The sequence below is a fragment of the Rana temporaria genome, chromosome 10 (genome assembly GCF_905171775.1).
Source record: "Rana temporaria chromosome 10, aRanTem1.1, whole genome shotgun sequence".
NCBI lineage: Eukaryota > Metazoa > Chordata > Amphibia > Anura > Ranidae > Rana > Rana temporaria.
Genome location: NC_053498.1, coordinates 147,207,744 through 147,224,414, shown reverse-complemented (window position 1 = coordinate 147,224,414; position 16,671 = coordinate 147,207,744). Strand labels below are relative to the sequence as shown.

General features: G+C 40.1%; 1 protein-coding gene across 1 annotated transcript; it reads right to left on the bottom strand.

Annotated features, from left to right (window-relative positions):
• Positions 1-4,409: 4,409 nt before the first annotated feature.
• LOC120915740 (transcription factor HES-5-like) lies at positions 4,410-6,929 on the bottom strand. The gene is made up of 3 exons (XM_040326504.1): positions 6,800-6,929; positions 5,512-5,686; positions 4,410-5,395 (listed from the first exon to the last, which is right to left on the bottom strand). Exons 1-3 carry the CDS (start codon positions 6,854-6,856, stop codon positions 5,199-5,201), a joined length of 429 nt encoding a protein of 142 aa, XP_040182438.1. The 5' UTR covers positions 6,857-6,929; the 3' UTR covers positions 4,410-5,198.
• Between the last annotated feature and the right edge of the window lie 9,742 nt (positions 6,930-16,671).

Here is a 16,671-nt window from a genome sequence, read left to right as displayed (position 1 = left end):
GTAATACTGTGTGGGGTGATATGTGAAGGGGGGCAGGGCTGTGGTGGGGAAGATGTGAAGGGGACAAGCAGCTGTGCACAAAATGTGGTGCTGCACAGTAAACGTGAAGGGGTACCATTGACTCCTAAATGCACTGAAATGCAAGGTGCAATTTCCCGCACATAAACGCAGCATGCAGTTTCCATGCGGCTGCATTTTTAAAAAAGATGCCAGGACCTTTTTCCAGCAGAAAACTCAGGCACAGCAACCCATTCAAACGAATTGTGTGTCGCGCCTGCACCCCTGGGCTGTGATGTAAAGAATCAGAGTAATTGCACAAAACTGCGATTCGGACCTCAGCTTGAAGAAAATTTTACTAATCGGACCTCAGTAAATTTTAATTCAATACCCCTGCTCTATATAGATCTTTATATCACTAGAGGGATCACCAGCAGGAGGAAGGAGGTCCTGATCCCTCTATATAGATATTTAGTTATCACTAGAGGGATCACCAGCAGGAGGAAGGGGGTCCCGATTCCTCTATAAAGATCTTTAGTTATCACTAGAGGGATCACCAGTAGGAGAGGAGGAAGGGGGTCCCGATTCCTCTATAAAGATCTTTAGTAATCACCAGAGGGGTCACCAGCAGGAGGAAGGGGGTCCTGATCCCTCTTTATAGGTCTTTATATCACTAGAGGGGTCACCAGCAGGAGGAAGGGGGTCCTGATCCCTCTTTATAGGTCTTTATATCACTAGAGGGGTCACCAGCGGGAGGAAGGGGGTCCTGATTCCTCTATATAGATCTTTATATCACTAGAGGGGTCACCAGCAGGAGGAAGGAGGTCCTGATTCCTCTATATAGATCTTTATATCACTAGAGGGGTCACCAGCGGGAGGAAGGGGGTCCTGATTCCTCTATATAGATCTTTATATCACTAGAGGGGTCACCAGCGGGAGGAAGGAGGTCCTGATTCCTCTATATAGATCGTTATATCACTAGAGGGGTCACCAGCGGGAGGAAGGGGGTCCTGATTCCTCTATATAGATCTTTATATCACTAGAGGGATCACCAGCAGGAGGAAGGAGGTCCTGATTCCTCCATATAGATCTTTATATCACTAGAGGGGTCACCAGCAGGAGGAAGGAGGTCCTGATTCCTCTATATAGATCTTTATATCACTAGAGGGGTCACCAGCAGGAGGAAGGAGGTCCTGATTCCTCTATATAGATCTTTATATCACTAGAGGGGTCACCAGCAGGAGAAAGGAGGTCCTGATTCCTCTATATAGATCTTTATATCACTAGAGGGATCACCAGCAGGAGGAAGAAGGTCCTGATTCCTCTATATAGATCTTTATATCACTAGAGGGGTCACCAGCAGGAGGAAGGAGGTCCTGATTCCTCTATATAGAACTTTATATCACTAAAGGGGTCACCAGTAGGAGAGGAGGAAGGGGGTCCCGATTCCTCTATAAAGATCTTTAGTTATCACCAGAGGGATCACCAGCAGGAGGAAGGAGGTCCTGATTCCTCTATATAGATCTTTATATCACCAGAGGGATCACCAGCAGGAGGAAGGAGGTCCTGATTCCTCTATATAGATCTTTATATCACTAGAGGGGTCACCAGCAGGAGGAAGGGGGTCCTGATTCCTCTATGAAGTGAACCTTTCTTTTGCCCATGTGAAAGCTCTGATGTCAAGTGGTTGGCCCATGTGGTTGGCCCAGTGCTGTCACATGGGGGCCACAAAGGTGCCCATACACCATAGCCATAGGTGAGCTCTGAGAAGTTAGTGTGAAGCTTTCACAAGGCTTCCCCCCCCGGGAATGTTTTACTTTGCCCCACTGTAATGTGGCCAGTCCAATGAATGGTGATTGGCTGCTATTGGGCACTACATACAGTATGTAATGTGGACCTAATTCATAAAAACGGAATAAAGGAAAAGCACAGTACATTTTTCTATTCATCTGTCCATCCATCCAACTATATTGAGATATAGATAGATAGATTAGAATAGATAGATCGTATGATAAAAACAATAATATGGTTATTATGGATTTTATTAGGGTTATTTTACCATAATAAACATATTGGGTCAGATTCACGTAGAATCGCGGCGGCGTAACGTATCGCATTTACGTTACACCGCCGCAAGTTTTATGGGCAAGTGCTTGATTCACAAAGCACTTGCCTGTAAACTTGCGGCGGCGTAGTGTAAATCCGTCCGGCGCAAGCCCGCCTAATTCAAATGGGGCGTGTGTCATTTAAATTAGGCGCGTTCCCGCGCCGAACGTACTGCGCATGCTCCGTTTTGAAATTTCCAGCCGTGCTTTGCGCGAAATGACGTCGCACCGACGTGATTTTTTGAACGTCAACGTGAGCTACGTCCTTTCCTATTCACGGACGACTTACGCAAAAAAAAATTTGAAACGACGGCCATACTTTAACATGGCAAGTCTAAAGATAGGCCACGAAATACCAGCTTTAACTATACGACGGGAAAAGCTGACTAGCAACGATGTAAGAGAATGCGACGGCCGCACGTACGTTCGTGAATCGCCGTAAACAGCTAATTAGCATACCCGACGCGGAAAACGGCGCAAACTCCATCCAGCAGGCGCCGAAGTATTACACCTACGATCCGAAGGCGTACGAAGCCGTACGCCTGTCGGATCGAAGCCAAAAGCCGTCGTATCTTGGTTTGAGGAATACGCCGACGTATCAGTAGATACTCCGGCGTATTTCCTCTGTGAATCTGGCCCATTATTGTTTTTATCATATGATCTATCTATCTATTCTAATCTATCTATCTCAATATAGTTGGATGGATGGACAGATGAATAGAAAAATGTACTGAGAGATGGATGAATGGATGAATAGAAGGACATGTAGATAGAGGAAGGGAGCGAGTAAATGAGGGATAGGCAGATGGATGGAGGAAGGAATGGATGGATGGATGAATAGAGGAAGGGAAGGAGGGAGGAATGAATGGATGGATGGATAGAAAAATGTACTGAGAGATGGATGAGTAGATGGAAGGACATATAGAGGAAGGGAAGGAGGGGGGGAGTGAAGGAGAAATAGATAGATAGATAGATAGATAGATAGATAGATAGATAGATAGATAGATAGATAGATAGATAGATAGATAGATAGATAGATAGATAGATAGATAGATAGATAGATAAAGGGATAGAGGAAGGAATGGATGGATGGAGGGATAGAGAGAGGGAGGAAAGAATGGATGGATGGAGGGATAGAGAGAAGGAGGAAGGATTGGATAGATGGATGGATGGATGGATAGAGGGAGGGAGGAATGGATAGATAGATGAACATATGGATAGAGGAAGGGGATGAGGGAGGGAGGGAGTGAAGACAGATAGATAGATAGATAGATAGATAGATAGATAGATAGATAGATAGATAGATAGATAGATAGATAGATAGAGGGAAGGAGGAAGTAATGGGTGGATGGAGGGATAGAGAGGGAGGGAGGAATGGATGGATGAATGAAAATATGGATAGAGAAGGGGGATGAGGAAGTGAAGGCAAGGCAGATAGATAGATAGATATATAGATAGATAGATAGATAGATAGATAGATAGATAGATAGATAAAGGGATGAAAGGAAGGCTGGATGAACATAAGGATAGAAGGGGGGATAGAGAAAGTAAAGTAAGGAGGCAGTGAAGACAGGACAGACAGACAGATATATAGATGAAGGGAAGGAGGAAGGATTGGATGGATGGATGGAGGGGGGAATGGATAGATAGATGAACATATGGATAGAGGAAGGGGGTGAAGGCAGGACAGACAGATAGATAGATAGATAGATAGATAGATAGATAGATAGATAGATAGATAGATAGATAGATAGATAGATAGATAGATAGAGAGATATAGATAGATAGATAGATAGATAGATAGATAGATAGATAGATAGATAGATAGATAGATAGAGGGAAGGAGGAAGGAATGGGTGGATGGAGGGATAGAGAGGGAGGTAGGAATGGATAAAAATATGGATAGAGGAAGGGGATGAGGATAGATAGATAGACAGACAGATAAAGGATTGAAAGGAAAGATGGATGGATGGATGAACATAAGGATAGAAGAGCAGGATAAAGAAAGTAAAGAAAGGTGGGAGTGGAGGCAGGACATACAGATATAAAGATAGATGAAGGGAAGGAGAAAGGAATGGATGGATGGAGGGAGGGAGGAGTGGATAGAGGAAGGGGATGAAGGAGGGAGGGAGTGAAATCAGATAGATAGATAGATAGATAGATAGATAGATAGATAGATAGATAGATAGATAGATAGATAGATATCCACCAATTGAATCCTATTTGTTTCTGTATTTCATCCCCACCATGAGTTATAATAATTGTGGAAATATTTATAAATGATTTAAAAAGACAAACCGGCAGAGATTTGATTCATAGAACATTTTTTATTTTCCCGTGTGACGCACACAGAGCTGAATGTCAGTTTGCAGTACATCATTATATCTGTCCCATGGACAATATATATTACAGTTGAACTTTTGCGTTCATATATCTTATTTCACAGAAATTGCAGATTATTTCACTCAGAAACATTCAGTTATTTTATCCTGACTCCTCCAAACAGAAGAGCATTCTCGTACCCAGTTGCTGGGAAAACATCATCAAAACGTTGTCATGGTCCCGACAACACAAAAGCATTCAATGCTTAAAAAATTGACTTCATGAAAATAGTACATGTAAAGAAAATACATAAAGAAAACAATCTTTCAATAAAAGAAACGTTATCCCCGGGTGCAGAGCATTGCATAATCAACCCAGGGATGTGTTCAGCTCTTTTGCTTTACGTTAATAAAATGCAAATATTACCATAACACAATATATATATTATATATATAAATCTTTTTTTTTACAAGACGTAGTATATCTTACTACATGCCTTGTACTCTATATAACCTTCTATACACATCACATAGACTCTATGCATCTTAACATCACATACATTCCTCCTGAATCAGAAGAAATCAAATACTGTTTCCTAAATGAAGGAAAACCAAAGATCTTTCTATGAGAAAGGGTTGGGTAAGAATAGATGTGCAAAGCATCACGCCCAAAAGTATAGGCTGGCAAGGGCGAGCGCAAAGGATTCTGGGAACTCCCAGAATGCAATAAGTCCATCCTTGTGTGACTTCCATTGACTGATGTCCTGGGTCTCCTTCACCAGGGTCTCCAGAGGGTTTTGCTTTGACTGAGCTGACCGGGGGCTTTTGAGGTCAAAGTGTTGGGCAGCTCATAACTGGCAGGATGGCCGCTGAAATGTCTGGTCAGCTGGTCCCGAGGATTTTCCGCTGCCAAGTAACATGCCGGGGTGGTGTAGCCATCATTATAGGCTTGGATGGAGGTCGCTGTCACATCTGGAATATACAAGAAACAGGTCAGTTATATGAAGTCCACTGTCACCTTCTACAATCCTCAATCCCAACATCTCCCAACAAGAATCAGAAAGTCAAGGACAAGGGGGGACACTTACGTTTCTGAGCCATTTGCTGCTGCAGGAAGGAGACCGTCATCTCCAGTATGTCGGCCTTCTCCGGTTTGGAGGGCAGTTGATGTTTCTGGAGGTCTTTCTCCAGTAGGAGACGCAGCTGCTCGATGCTGCTGTTAATGCGATCTCTCCTCATCTTCTCAATGGCGGGCTTTCTCAACTGCAAAAAAAACAAGATAAGAGATGGTTAGTACCTCTGTTATCACCAGCAGAGTCTATAGCGATCGAACATTGATTGGCTGATACCAAACATATAGCCTATAAAGTTCAAATATATCCCTTAATAAATATAAAATAGTATCCCCATATAGGTAAAATGTATCCATTAGACAAAACATGAACCCCATATGGATAAAATGTATCCATTATACAAAACACGAACCCCATATGGATAAAATGTATCCATTATACAAAACAGGAACCCCATATGGATTAAATGTATCCACTATACAAAACATGAACCCCATATGGATAAAATGTATTCATTATACAAAACATGAACCCCATATGGATAAAATGTATCCAATATACAAAACATGAACCCCATATGGATTAAATGTATCCATTATACAAAACATGAACCCCATATGGATTAAATGTATCCATTATACGAATCATGAACCCCATATGAATAAAATGTATCCATTATACAAAACATGAACCCCATATGGATAAAATGTATCCATTATACAAAACATGAACCCCATATGGATAAAATGTATCCATTATACAAATCATGAACCCCATATGGATAAAATGTATCCAATTATATAAAACATGAACCCCATATGGATAAAATGTATCCAATTATACAAAACATGAACCCCATATGGATAAAATGTATCCATTATACAAAACATGAACCCCATATGGATAAAATGTATCCATTGTACAAAACATGAACCCCATATGGATAAAATGTATCCATTATACAAAACATGAACCCCATATGGATAAAATGTATCCATTGTACAAAACATGAACCCCATATGGATAAAATGTATCCATTATACAAATCATGAACCCCATATGGATAAAATGTATCCATTATACAAAACATGAACCCCATATGGATAAAATGTATCCATTATACAAATCATAAAAAATTTGATTGCAACAGTGGAAATACACTTAAGGCAACCAAAGAAATTAACCATGATAACTAAAGGGGGTCTGATAAGTCGCTGCTTTTGCACACTGCTCTAGCAAAACTTAAATTAAATACATAATAATGAAATGGAAATAGAAAGTTGGCACTAGAGGGAAATCTCACCTTTCGGAGCCCATTGGCCTCTTGGTTATCCAATGTCCTTATAATGCAGGGTGCCATGTTTTTGGAGCTGGTAGCTGTCAGGCAGAGGTGTGTGTGCTGGAGTAGCCAGTTGCTGTGTGTCTGCTGGTGATCAGCCCACCCCTCTATATATACCCCTCTCTCTGCATAACAATGTATGGAGAGCTGGCTTGGAAGAGGTTCCCACACTCAGCAGCCAATCACAGAGCGGTGGGGACAATGGACGTGTGTCATCTGAAGCTGGAGCAGAGCATCTGGAGCTGGCATTGTGTGGAAAGACATGAAAGTGTGGGAAAGACACACACCATAAAATCCCCTGGCTACATCTGCTGCGGTTGCACTAAACACTGACTCTAATAATGACATTGATACCATAAACACCGGTAAGCAGCATATTGTACCAGGCAGAAGACATGGGAAAGCTACACCTCCCTCCAATGCAATCAATATTCATTAAAGGGGATGCATTAAAAATGTTATCAGGTACACACAAATAATTAATATGCAATAAAGGAAGGTTTTGAATTACTGTAAACAAAAAAAAATGGCAGATGTAGCAACTTCATGGGTTTGAAAAGATTGATATTTTTTAAAGTACAAGCTATCCAATAACGAGTATTGATTTGATGCCAAATTCAGCTTTGTTTTATGTAGAAAGGCTTAATTTAAGAATATATAATTTTATATTGTTAGATTGAACCTACATGAATAAAACAAAGCTGAATTTAGCATAAAATCATTATTAATTATATATATATATATTTAATTTTAATTATTAAATAAATACAAAAAATTAAGTTAATTTACAATTACAAATTATAAATATATATATTTTTTTAATTAAAAAATAAATATAATATATATATACTTTATATATATTTTCTACATTAAAAAATATATTGTGTGTGTGTATATATATATATATATATATATATATATATATATATATATATATAGATATAGATATATATAGATAGATAGATATAGATATACACACACATACTGTACAGTACAGTATGTCAAAATATAAAAGAGAAAGTTTGCTATTTTAAAAAAATTCTGTTTCAAGTTAGCTAATAAAGAAGATCAATTAAACACCAAACATTCTTAAGTAAAAATAATTTTTAAATTGAACCTACTTAAATAAAACAAAGCTGAATTTAGCATAAAATAATTATTAATTATATATATTTAATTTTAATTAATAATTAAAAAAAAAGTTAATTTACAGTTACAAATTATAAATATATATAGTTTTTTAATTAAAAAATAAATATAATATATATACTTTATATATATTTTCTACATTAAAAAATATATTGTGTCTGTGTATATATATATATATATATATATATATATATATATATATATATATATATATATATATATATATATATGTGTGTGTTTTTATAAATATATATATATATATATATATATATATATACACACACACATATATACATACATACTGTACAGTATGTCAAAATATAAAAGAGAAAGTTTGCTATTTTAAAAATGTTCTGTTTCAAGTTAGCTAATAAAGAAGATCAATTAAACACCAAACATTTGTAAGTAAAAATAATTCTTAAATTAAACTTACATAAATAAAACAAAGCAAATTTTGGCATCAAATCATTATTAATTATATATATTACATTTCAATTATTAAATAATGAATTTAATATTTTTTTAAGTTAATTTACAATTACAAATTATAAATATATATATAGTTTTATTTAATTAAAAATAAATAAATAATTATACAAATACTGTATATATATTTACTAGCACCAACACTGGGGCACTATTCCATCAACTGACACCAATGATGGGGTACCATTCCCAGTACTCATACCATAAATGGGGCACCAGTCCCAGTACTGACACCACCAACGGGGCATTAGTTCTCCCATTAAAACCAATGATGGGGCACTGATGCCAGGCATTTTCTATGCCCACTAGCCACAGTCAGCCCCCCTAAAGCCTGAAGGACATTAAATAGGCCCTTTGCTTAGAAAGTTTGGAGATCCCTGGTCTAGACAAACTGGTGTATATCTGTGGTTTCTGAAAGATCAAATACTCATTTCACAAAGCTAGAATTTGAACTTGCCACAAGATCTATGTAGTTGGCCCTTGCTCAGGTCCTACATAGCCCCCCCACCCTGCCCTTTGATGATGGTGAAGTGTGAAGACCCCTGGGAGAAGCACACTTTCACACCTTGGGTCCTTTTGATCCGGTCCTGGGAGAAGACAGCAGAGAGGTGATTAGACCTAATGGTGGTGTAGGCACTGGTCTATGAGTCGGGAAGTGTGCCTGACATACCGCTGTGAATTGTCACACGTCCATGGGAGAGAAGGAAGTGTGCTGCTTACATCTCCCCTCTTATTACAGAGCACCAGGAACCAGGACACAACTATTGTACAGAGATACAGTATACTACTATGAGATAAACCATAAAAGCCACATAAAAGCATTGTCACCAAAACCTTTGAAAATAATTCACAGAAACTTTTGCTTCACAGGATGCCGAATGTCATTTTGGAACAGAGTTTCTCAACATTTTTTTAGTTGTGGCACCCTTTAAAATGAGACACTCCAGTCTATATTGTAAAAAAAATTGAATTTTAGTTATCAATGGGAAACCTGAGCTTGAGAAAATGCACACAACCACGCCGATGAGATTACGTTCACATCAGAAGCCCCCCATTCACATCAGAAGCCCCCTTCATATCAGAGGTTCCCCATCACATTACAGGTTCCCCATCACATCAGAGATCCTCCTATCACATCAAAGGTTTTCCCATCATATAAGAGGTTCCCCTATCACATCAGAGGACTCCCCCCATCACATCAGAGGACTCCCCCATCACATCAGAGGACTCCCTCCCCCCCCCATCACATCAGAGGACTCCCCTATCACCTCAGAGGTCCCTCCATCCCATCAGAGATTACCACATCATGCAAGAGGTTACCCCATCACACCAGAGGTCTCCCATCATGTCAGAGGTCCTCTATCACATCAGAAGCCCTCCTTAACATCAGAGATCCTCCTATCACATCAAAGGTTTTCCCATCATATAAGAGGTTCCCCTATCACATCAGAGGACTCCCCCATCACATCAGAGGTCTCCCCCCCCCCCATCACATCAGAGGACTCCTCTATCACCTTAGAGGTCCCTCCATCACACCAGAGATTACCACATCATGCAAGCGGTTACCCCCATCACACCAGAGGTCTCCCATCATGTCAGAGGTCCTCTATCACATCAGAAGACCTCCTTCACATCAGAGGTCCTCCAATCACATCGAAATCCCCATTCAAATGAGTGCCCCTTCACATCAGAACCCCCTTTACTTCAGAATCCCCCCCTCCACACAGTGCAAGGTGTTTTTTCACCTAAAACGAGGCTTTACAACCCCTTTTAAAGATTTGTCCCCGGATACGTTCCAGCCACCTGTACCATAAAGTCCTGGTTTGTTTGCGTAATTGCATTACATTTAAATTGTCTTTTATTGTACACCAATGGCTCTGTCACTAAGACCAGAAAAGTGTTCCCTGCAAAGAAAACAGTGAATACTTACCACCCAGGCGAGCACCCCTGGGAGGTAAGTACTCACCTGGGAGGTAAATAGGTGCCTAAAGAGTCTTCAAAAACCATCATTCCAGGTAGGGCCACTACAGTCAGCGGTTCCTCCTGTCATTTCAGGTAGCGTCACTACATTCAGCGGTTCCTCCTGTCATTTCAGGTAGCATCACTACATTCAGCAGTTCTTTCTGTCAACTACTATGTAACTACTGAGCGCCAAGATTTGTTTTTAATGACAAAATTTGAGTAAAAAATTGGCAAAATTAGAAGCAATTTTGCTGAAATCACACTTGATCCAGATGGTCAACTATCATTCTCAGAAGTGATCATTATATGACTATTTGGAAGTTTGTGTCTACACTGAGAATAGGTTGGGGGGGTGCAGGCATTGACTGTCTTGTCTTGTCTTAAAAAATAACAGTCAGACAAATTTATTGTGGCTGATCAATTGTGTCCCCAAGCAGACTCCAACAAGGGGCAAAAAATAGGTGCCTAAAGAGTCTTAAAAAAAACGACATTCCAAGTAGCGTCACTACATTCAGCGGTACCTCCTGTCATTTCAGGTAGCGTCACTACATTCAGCAGTTCCTCCTGTCAGCTACTATGTAACTGCTGAGCAGAAATGTTTGTTTTTAATGGCGAAATTTGAGTAAAAATGTTGGCAAAATTAGAAGCAATTTTGCTGAAATCACACTTGATCAAGATGGTCAACTATCGTTCTTAGAAGTAATCATTATATGAATATTTGGAAGTTTGTGTCTACACTGAGAATAGGTTTGGGGGGGGGAGGGGTGCAGACATTGACCGTCTTGTCTTAAAAAATAACAGCCAGAAATTTGTTATTGTGGCCGATCAATTGTATCCCCAAGCAGACTCCAACAAGGGGCAAAAAATAGGTGCCTAAGGAGTCTTCAAAAACCGACATTTCAGGTAATGCCACTACATTCAGCGGTTCCTCCTGTCATTTCAGCTAATGTCACTACATTCAGTGGTTCCTCCTGCCATTTCAGGTAGCATTACTACATTCAGTGGTTCCTCCTGTCAACTACTATGTAACTACTGAGCTCCAAGGTTTGTTTTTAATGGCAAAATTTGAGTAAAAATTTGGGCAACATTAGAAATGTTTTTGCTAAAATCACACTTGATCCAGATGGTCAACTATCGTTCTCAGAAGTGATCATTATATGAATATTAGGAAATTTGTGTCTACATAGAGAATAGGTTGGGGTTGGGGGGAGGGGGGGTGCAGGCATTGACCGTCTTGTCTTAAAAAATAACAGCCAGAAAAATGTAATTGTGGCCGATCAATTGTGTCCCCAAGCAGACTCCAACAAGGGGCAAAAAATAGGTGCCTAAAGAGTCTTCAAAAACCGATATTCCAGGTAGTGTCACTACATTCAGCGGTTCCTCCTGTCATTTCAGGTAGCATCACTACATTCAGTGGTTCCTCCTGTCAACTACTATAAAACTACTGAGCTCCAAGGTTTGTTTTTAATGGCAAAATTTGAGTAAAAATTTTGGCAACATTCAAAGCAATTTTGCTGAAATCACGCTCGATCCAGATGGTCAACTATCGTTCTCAGAAGTGATCATTATATGAATATTTGGAAGTTTGTGTCTACACAGAGAATAGGTTTGGGGGGGGGGTGCAGGCATTGACTGTCTTGTCTTAAAAAATAACAGTCAGACAAATTTATTGTGGCCGATCAATTGTGTCCCCAAGCAGACTCCAACAAGGGGCAAAAAATAGGTGCCTAAAGAGTCTTCAAAAAATGATATTCCAGGTAGCGTCACTACATTCAGCAGTTCCTCCTGTCATTTCAGGTAGTGTCACTACATTCAGCGGTACCTCCTGTCATTTCAGGTAGCGCCACTACATTCAGCGGTTTTTCCTGTCAACTACTATGTAACTACTGAGCGCCAAGGTTTGTTTTTAATGGCAAAATTTGAGTAAAAATGTTGGCAACATTCGAAGCAATTTTGATGAAATCACGCTCGATCCAGATGGTCAACTATCGTTCTCAGAAGTGATCATTATATGAATATTTGGAAGTTTGTGTATACACAGAGAATAGGTTGGGGGGGGGGGGGGGTGCAGGCATTGACCGTCTTGTCTTAAAAAATAACAGCCAGAATTTTTTTATTGTGGCCGATCATTTGTATCCCCAAGCAGACTCCAACAAGGGTAAAAAAAAAGGTGCCTAAAGAGTCTTCAAAAACCGACATTCCAGGTAGTGTCACTACATTCAGCGGTTCCTCCTGCCATTTCAGGTAGTGTCACTACATTCAGCGGTACCTCCTGTCATTTCAGGTAGCGCCACTACATTCAGTGGTTCCTCCTGTCAACTACTATGTAACTGCTGAGCTCCAAGGTTTGTTTTTAATGGCAAAATTTGAGTAAAAATGTCGGCAACATTCGAAGCAATTTTGCTGAAATCACGCTCGATCCAGATGGTCAACTATCGTTCTCAGAAGTGATCATTATATGAATATTTGGAAGTTTTTGTCTACACTGAGAATAGGTTTGGGGGGGAGGGGTGCAGACATTGACCGTCTTGTCTTAAAAAATAACAGCCAGAAATTTGTTATTGTGGCCGATCAATTGTATCCCCAAGCAGACTCCAACAAGGGGCAAAAAATAGGTGCCTAAAGTCTTCAAAAACCGACATTCCAGGTAATGCCACTACATTCAGCGGTTCCTCCTGTCATTTCAGCTAATGTCACTACATTCAGTGGTTCCTCCTGTCAACTACTATGTAACTACTGAGCTCCAAGGTTTGTTTTTAATGGCAAAATTTGAGTAAAAATTTGGGCAACATTAGAAATGTTTTTGCTAAAATCACACTTGATCCAGATGGTCAACTATCGTTCTCAGAAGTGATCATTATATGAATATTAGGAAATTTGTGTCTACATAGAGAATAGGTTGGGGTTGGGGGGAGGGGGGGTGCAGGCATTGACCGTCTTGTCTTAAAAAATAACAGCCAGAAAAATGTAATTGTGGCCGATCAATTGTGTCCCCAAGCCAACTCCAACAAGGGGCAAAAAATAGGTGCCTAAAGAGTCTTCAAAAACCGATATTCCAGGTAGTGTCACTACATTCAGCGGTTCCTCCTGTCATTTCAGGTAGCATCACTACATTCAGTGGTTCCTCCTGTCAACTACTATAAAACTACTGAGCTCCAAGGTTTGTTTTTAATGGCAAAATTTGAGTAAAAATTTTGGCAACATTCAAAGCAATTTTGCTGAAATCACGCTTGATCCAGATGGTCAACTATCGTTCTCAGAAGTGATCATTATATGAATATTTGGAAGTTTGTGTCTACACAGAGAATAGGTTTGGGGGGGGGGGGTGCAGGCATTGACTGTCTTGTCTTAAAAAATAACAGTCAGACAAATTTATTGTGGCCGATCAATTGTGTCCCCAAGCAGACTCCAACAAGGGGCAAAAAATAGGTGCCTAAAGAGTCTTCAAAAAATGATATTCCAGGTAGCGTCACTACATTCAGCAGTTCCTCCTGTCATTTCAGGTAGTGTCACTACATTCAGCGGTACCTCCTGTCATTTCAGGTAGCGCCACTACATTCAGCGGTTTTTCCTGTCAACTACTATGTAACTACTGAGCGCCAAGGTTTGTTTTTAATGGCAAAATTTGAATAAAAATGTTGGCAACATTCGAAGCAATTTTGATGAAATCACGCTCGATCCAGATGGTCAACTATCGTTCTCAGAAGTGATCATTATATGAATATTTGGAAGTTTGTGTATACACAGAGAATAGGTTGGGGGGGGGTGCAGGCATTGACCGTCTTGTCTTAAAAAATAACAGCCAGAATTTTTTTATTGTGGCCGATCATTTGTATCCCCAAGCAGACTCCAACAAGGGTAAAAAAAAAGGTGCCTAAAGAGTCTTCAAAAACCGACATTCCAGGTAGTGTCACTACATTCAGCGGTTCCTCCTGCCATTTCAGGTAGTGTCACTACATTCAGCGGTACCTCCTGTCATTTCAGGTAGCGCCACTACATTCAGTGGTTCCTCCTGTCAACTACTATGTAACTGCTGAGCTCCAAGGTTTGTTTTTAATGGCAAAATTTGAGTAAAAATGTCGGCAACATTCGAAGCAATTTTGCTGAAATCACGCTCGATCCAGATGGTCAACTATCGTTCTCAGAAGTGATCATTATATGAATATTTGGAAGTTTGTGTATACACAGAGAATTGGTTTGGGGGGGGGGGGGTGCAGGCATTGACCGTCTTGTCTTAAAAAATAACAGCCAGAAATGTGATATTGTGGGCGATCAATTGTGTCCCCAAGCAGACTCCAACAAGGGCAAAAAATAGGTGCCTAAAGTCTTCAAAAAACGACATTCCAGTTACCGCCACTACATTCAGTGTCATTTCAGGTAGCGCCACTACATTCAGCGGTTCCTCCTGCCATTTCAGGTAGTGTCCCTACAGTCAGTGGTTCCTCCTGTCAACTACTATGTAACTGCTGAGCGGAAAGGTTTGTTTTTAATGGCGAAATTTAAGTAAAAATGTTGGCAAAATTAGAAGCAATTTTGCTGAAATCACACTTGATCAAGATGGTCAACTATCGTTCTTAGAAGTAATCATTATATGAATATTTGAAAGTTTGCGTCTACACTGAGAGTAGTTTGAGGGGGGGTTCAGGAATTGTCTGTCTTGTCCTAAAACATAATAACCAGAAAAATGAATTGCGGCCGACCAATTGTGTCCCCAAGCAGACTCCAACAAGGGGCAAACCTTCAGACATATGAACATGATCCAACTGTCAAAACGTCTTCCCATGTCTGTAGGCATCAGATCTTGGTCTCAGACCCCCTCAGCTCCCCCTTTGTCCTTTGATGATGGTGAAGTGTGAAGAACCCTGGGAGAAGCACACTTTCACACCTTGGGTCCTTTTGATCCGGTCCTGGGAGAAGACAGCAGAGAGGTGATTAGACCTAATGGTGGTGTAGGCACTGGGCTATGAGTCGGGAAGTGTGCCTGACATACCGCTGTGAATTGTCACACGTCCATGGGAGAGAAGGAAGTGTGCTGCTTACATCTCCCCTCTTATTACCAGGAACCAGGACACAACTACTGTACAGAGGGGCAGGCAGAGATACATTATACTACTATGAGATAAACCATAAAAAATCACATACAAGTATTTACTCCTGAACCTTTGAAAATCATTTTAAGACTCCTTTGTTGCACATGGTACTGAATTATGTCACACTAGAATATTCGGAATAATTATTATGCCGCGTACACACGGTCGGAATTTCCGACAGAAAAAGTCAGATGGGAGCTTTTCGTTGGATGTTCTGACCGTATGTATGCCCCATCGGACTTTTTCTGTCGGAATTTCCGACAGGGGTTCGCCCGTTGAAAACGGCTTTGATTCAGTGTCCGCATTGAAAACACGGAAGCGACGTCATGACGTCACTTCCGGGTTTCTCGGCTGCCAATGGCGCCAGATTTAAAAAAGTACACAGTATTCAGAATCGCCGTTTTCGGCGATCTGAATACTTTGAAGTGCAAAGGAGGGCTCAGGGGTCTTTTAGACCCCCGATCCCTCCATAAAGAGCACCTGTCACCACCTTTTACTGTCACAAGGGATGTCTACATTCTTTGTGACAGCAATAAAAGTGATCAAAATGTAAAAAAAAAAAAAAAACACAATTTAATATTATATAAAAAAATTTTTTTTTGAAATTCTTTTTTTTTTTTAAAGTGCCCCCCTCCCCACGAGCTTGCGCAACAAAGAAAACGGAAGTCGCGCCCGCATATGAAAACAGTGTTCGCCGTTTTCAGTTATTGCCGCGATCGTCAGAGCGAGAGCCGTTTTCAGGTATCGCCGCGATCGTCAGAGCGAGAGCAATAATTCTATCACTAGACCTACTCTGTAACTCTAACCTGGTAACCGTAAAAAAAAGTTTAAAGCGTCGCCTTTGGAGATTTTTAGGTACCGTAGTTTGTCGCAATTCCACGAGTGCGTGCAATTATAAAGCGTGACATGCTTGGTATCTATTTACTCGGCGTAACATCATCTTTCACATTATGCAAAAAAATTGGGCTAATTTTACTTTTTTCCAAAAAGTTGTGTTTAAAACACCGCCGCACAAATACCGTGTGACATAAAATATTGCAAAAATCGCCATTTTATTCACTAGATTCTCTGCTAAAAAAATATATATAATGTTTGCGGGTTCTAAGTAATTTTCTAGCCAAAAATATGAATTTTAACTCGTAAACACCA

Coding starts and splice junctions, on each gene's coding strand:
- LOC120915740 (XM_040326504.1), bottom strand. CDS start 6,856: ATGGCACCCTGCATTATAAGGACATTGGATAACCAAGAGGCCAATGGG. Junction 5,687..6,799: donor AGGCCAATGGGCTCCGAAAG/GTGAGATTTCCC, acceptor TTTTTTTTGCAG/TTGAGAAAGCCCGCCATTGA. Junction 5,396..5,511: donor GCAGCAAATGGCTCAGAAAC/GTAAGTGTCCCC, acceptor TGTATATTCCAG/ATGTGACAGCGACCTCCATC.